The 4,354-nt window shown below is 34.3% G+C and overlaps 1 protein-coding gene across 1 annotated transcript; it reads right to left on the minus strand.

The window, feature by feature from the left end:
• Positions 1–911: 911 nt before the first annotated feature.
• LOC123204301 (MDIS1-interacting receptor like kinase 2-like) lies at positions 912–4,040 on the minus strand. The gene is made up of 2 exons (XM_044620910.1): positions 1,295–4,040; positions 912–1,198 (listed from the first exon to the last, which is right to left on the minus strand). Exons 1-2 carry the CDS (start codon positions 4,038–4,040, stop codon positions 912–914), a joined length of 3,033 nt encoding a protein of 1,010 aa, XP_044476845.1.
• Between the last annotated feature and the right edge of the window lie 314 nt (positions 4,041–4,354).

Here is a 4,354-nt window from a genome sequence, read left to right on the forward strand (position 1 = left end):
GAATTATTTAAATACATGTTTGATGGCAAATTATTTCATATTAAGTATGCATGTTATATTAGGAATTTAATAATACAAGATAGTTTGAGTTTAGCAAAAAGTCACGCAAAAATAATTAGACATGTTATCGTTTATATTTTATTATCATTGACACATACAAGCATGACATCAATGTATAGACAAATGGGTTTAAGATGTAAAAAATTATAAACTGATGTTAAAAGACTCAAAACTGGGTGGAATTATATGTCAATCATGTTGAAATTCTGTAAAGGATATGAAACAACTATAACACAACTTTTTATTACGCGACTAAAAGATCCCTAAAATCCTTTTTTTTTTTTTTGAGTATGATAGAGACATGGGTAGTGCTCTAATAAATATGTTAGATCCCCTTAAAATGGTCATAGATCAATAATGTTCAGGTGTTTATTATTTTATCGTCTATCTAACTTTATAAGTACTAAATATATCTATGTGAGGAATCGGTATGTGCATCACACATAAATTTTCTTGCTTTAAAACAAAATTCATGGTGCACAAAATCAAGCAGAAAGTGCTGTGATGTTTTCAAGTTAGTGAAGCAATAGATCAAACATTTAAGTTTGACAACTACTTCAATCTCAATAGCTGAAAATGTTGTGATGTTTTCAAGTGTACAATGTCTTTTTTGGTCATTATAAATGTTGCATAAAGAGATGAATTTTACTTAAATGTAGTTAAACATGCATTTCTTAGTTTTGGAACTTTTATTTTGCATTAAGGCTTATCTAATACATAAAATTCACAAGGGAAAAAGCCATGCCTAGGAAACTAGATGCATGCAATGAACTAGAATAACAAAATGACACATTATTTTTGTTCTATTGTAGAAGACATTCTACTAAGTATTAATAACGATATGTTGTAGTTCAAAACATACGACAAACCATGTCCATGGTCGACCTGTATTTTGGATTGGCACCCAAGCAATCAATTGCTAGCTTTATGACTACCATTAGTTGATCTTGAACAATAGGCGAAGGAAGTGGAAGACGTGGATCCAAAATATTGTTCAACAACATGTTCTCCCAAGTGAAAGAAGAGGATAGAGAAGGAATGATATCGCCAGGATGATTTCCTTTTATCACTTCTAATGCTAACACTCCAAAGCTATATATATCGCATTTCTCAGTTACCTTTGTCGTGTAAGCCAATTCTGCAAAGTGAAAGACAAAACATGAGAACATATGTTGTAACTATTCCTTATGTATGTAATTAATGAATGAGACAATAGAAAATGAATTATATATACCAGGTGCAATATACCCATATGTGCCTGCAAGTTGTGTCCAATTGGATGAGTCTGGCTTGAGAAATTTTGCAATTCCAAAGTCTGAAACATGAGCTTCATATTCTGAATCTAACAACACATTTTTGCTTGATATGTCTCGATGGACTACTGGTTGGGAGCAACCATGGTGTAGGTAAGACAAGGCTTCAGCCACACATTTTAAGATATTTACTCTTTTAACCCAATCTAATTCTCTTACTGTAGCTTCATTATTCAAGCATGTGGCTAAGCTACCTCTTTCAAGATACTCATAAATTGAAAGAAAGTGTTGAGAATGTACACAAAAACCAAAAAATTTTACAATATTTCGATGTCGTATCTCTGATAATGACCTTATTTCATTTAAAAACTCTTTTTGGTCACCTACCTCATCAAGATGAAATGAGTGAAATTTCTTTACTGCAAAAATAACCCCTGATAGAACTTGTGCTCTATAAACATTGCCAGACCCACCACTCCCGATGCAATACTTGGCATTAAAATTCTCTGTTGCACTTACAATTTCTTCAAACATTGTTTTTCCATCAAAATTTAATACTGAAAGAAATTTATCCTTATTCACCCTTCCATGTTCTTTTGGTAATTCTTGTTTCATTCCTCGAAAACAAAAGAACATTATTGTCACAACAATTAGAAGAGCAAGCGCTCCCAAAGCAACAAAGGAAATTACCAACCTCTTTCCTAGGACATGCTTTTGTGAAGTGAGAGTGTTATTACAAGGTGTAAATCCACTAACATCGCCACACAATCCTTTATTCCCTTGTAATGCTTCAATTGGAGCTTCTCGAAATGCTTTGTTGTTAGGAATTGGACCATGTAACTTGTTATAAGATATGTCAATACATGACAATCCATGCATATCTTCAAAACGACTTGGGATGAAACCAGAAAGGTTATTGTAGGAAAGATTTAGATATTCTAAACTTTCCATTTTACAAATCTGAGACGGTATCTCTCCTTCGAGTGAATTGTGACTCAAGTCTAGTTCTGAGAGTTGAATCAAATCACCCAATTGAAATGGAATTTCGAGACTAAACTTATTGTTTCTCAAATTCAAGTAGTGCAATCTTGACAGGTTCCCTAATTCTCTTGGGATTGACTTGCCTAATCGATTTATGGACAAGTCAAGGTACTCAAGTTCTGTGAGTAGGCCAACTTCATTAGGTATACCTCCAGAGAGTTGATTCCCTGTTAAAACAAGCTTGTTAAGAGAAGTCAGCTTTCTAAGTTCCATTGGAATCTCTCCAATTAAATGATTTGAAGAAAGGTCAAGTTCATGTAGTTTGACGAAATTTTGAATTTGTGGCATAATGCTCCCAGTAATATTGTTTCCAGAGACATTTAAAGTACCTAACTGAGAGGACCTTCCCCAAGTAGACGAGATTTCACCATAAAATTTGTTGTGACTGAGATCTATGAAAGTAAGATTTAGATAGACACCAAAATCTTGAGAAATGTTTCCAATAAATTGGTTCTTTTCGAGGCGGACTCTAATTAAGCTTTTGCAATCTCTCAAATCTTGGGGGATACGACCAAGAAAATTGTTCTCACCAACAGAAAAGTGGATAAGTGATCCACTTCGACAAATATTACGAGGAAGATAACCAGTAAAGTGATTATAAGCCAACTCTAGTTTAACCAACTTCAAGAGATTTCCAACTTCATATGGAATGATTCCAGAAAGGTTGTTGCTGAGAAAAGACAAAAGTTTTATGTTGCTTAGATTTCCAATGCTGCGAGGAATAGGGCCACTCAACTGATTTTCACCCAAATTTAGTGCCGAAACAAACTTTAAGTTACCTATTGCCTTAGGAATGGTGCCAGAGAGGTTGTTGCTATGAAGGTATAAAACTTTCAAATTGCTTAGGTTTCCAATGGAATGAGGAATAGGACCACTCAGTTTATTTATACCCAACTCTAAATCTAAAATGAACTTTAAGTTGCTTATTGCCTCAGGAATGGTGCTAGAGAGGTTGTTGCTGTAAAGGTATAAAACTTTCAAATTGCTTAGGTTTCCAATGGAATGAGGAATATGACCACTCAGTTGATTTGTACTCAACTCTAGATCTGAAATAGACTTCAAGTTGCCTATCTCTTTAGGAATGATACCAGAAAGGTTATTGGTGTGGAGGTATAAGACTTTTAAGTTACTCAGGTTTCCAATGGTATGAGGAATAAAACCACTCAATTGATTTTGTCCCAAAGCTAAATCTGTTAGGGAGTTCAAGTTACCTATCTCTTTAGGAATAGAGCCAGATAACTTATTTGTATAGAGGTAAATGACCTCTATATTTTTTAGGTGACTGATTTGAGGAGGGATAACACCAAAGAGTTCATTCCCACTTAGATCAATGCGTGCAAGATTGGGAAATAATGAGAAAGATAGTTCATGAAGCGTACCTTTTAGACCTGCACTGGTCAAGTTAATACTTGTGATACTTCCAGCACGATTGCAAGAGATTCCAAACCAAGTACATGGACTTATCTTGGTTTTGAGGTGGGTAGAAGTATTTGTGGCATCTGCATAAGAAAGAGTCCATGATGGCAGAATAGAATGACTCTGGTTTTGAAGGCTGGCTTTCCATTTGAGAAGAGCTAGTGCTTCTTGAGTACAATTAGAAGCAATACCAGGTGAAGAATGAGACATAACAACAAACAAGAGCAGGAAAACAAGTGAAAAAACTCTCTGCAAAGCTGACAACCTCATTGTTTCAGAAATTATGTAATGCATATGATAATTTGGTAACACTAATATATATAAGCAACTCATAATGCATTCTTTAATGCTTGAAAAGTTTTCCCCTCTAATTTCCTGCTCATTAAATAAAAATTTCTACAACCTCTTGATGTGGATACCAGGTAATGTTTCTTGTCCTCTCCTGGCAATCACAAATGCATATAAGGTCAAACATATTTGACTTGACTTAAAAATGTCTTTGTCAATTGTCCTGCATTTATTCATATTTAACAAAGAAATTAAAGAAGGCAGAGGTGAAATACTTTAATTTTGTTGCTCGCATG

This window comes from Mangifera indica, chromosome 20 (genome assembly GCF_011075055.1).
Source record: "Mangifera indica cultivar Alphonso chromosome 20, CATAS_Mindica_2.1, whole genome shotgun sequence".
Taxonomy (NCBI): domain Eukaryota; kingdom Viridiplantae; phylum Streptophyta; class Magnoliopsida; order Sapindales; family Anacardiaceae; genus Mangifera; species Mangifera indica.

Excerpts from the sequence above, each read along its gene's own strand:
- LOC123204301 (XM_044620910.1), bottom strand. The coding sequence starts at position 4,040 with ATGAGGTTGTCAGCTTTGCAGAGAGTTTTTTCACTTGTTTTCCTGCTC. Across the intron at positions 1,199-1,294 it reads ATATGGGTATATTGCACCTG|AATTGGCTTACACGACAAAG; the intron begins GTATATATAATT and ends TTCACTTTGCAG.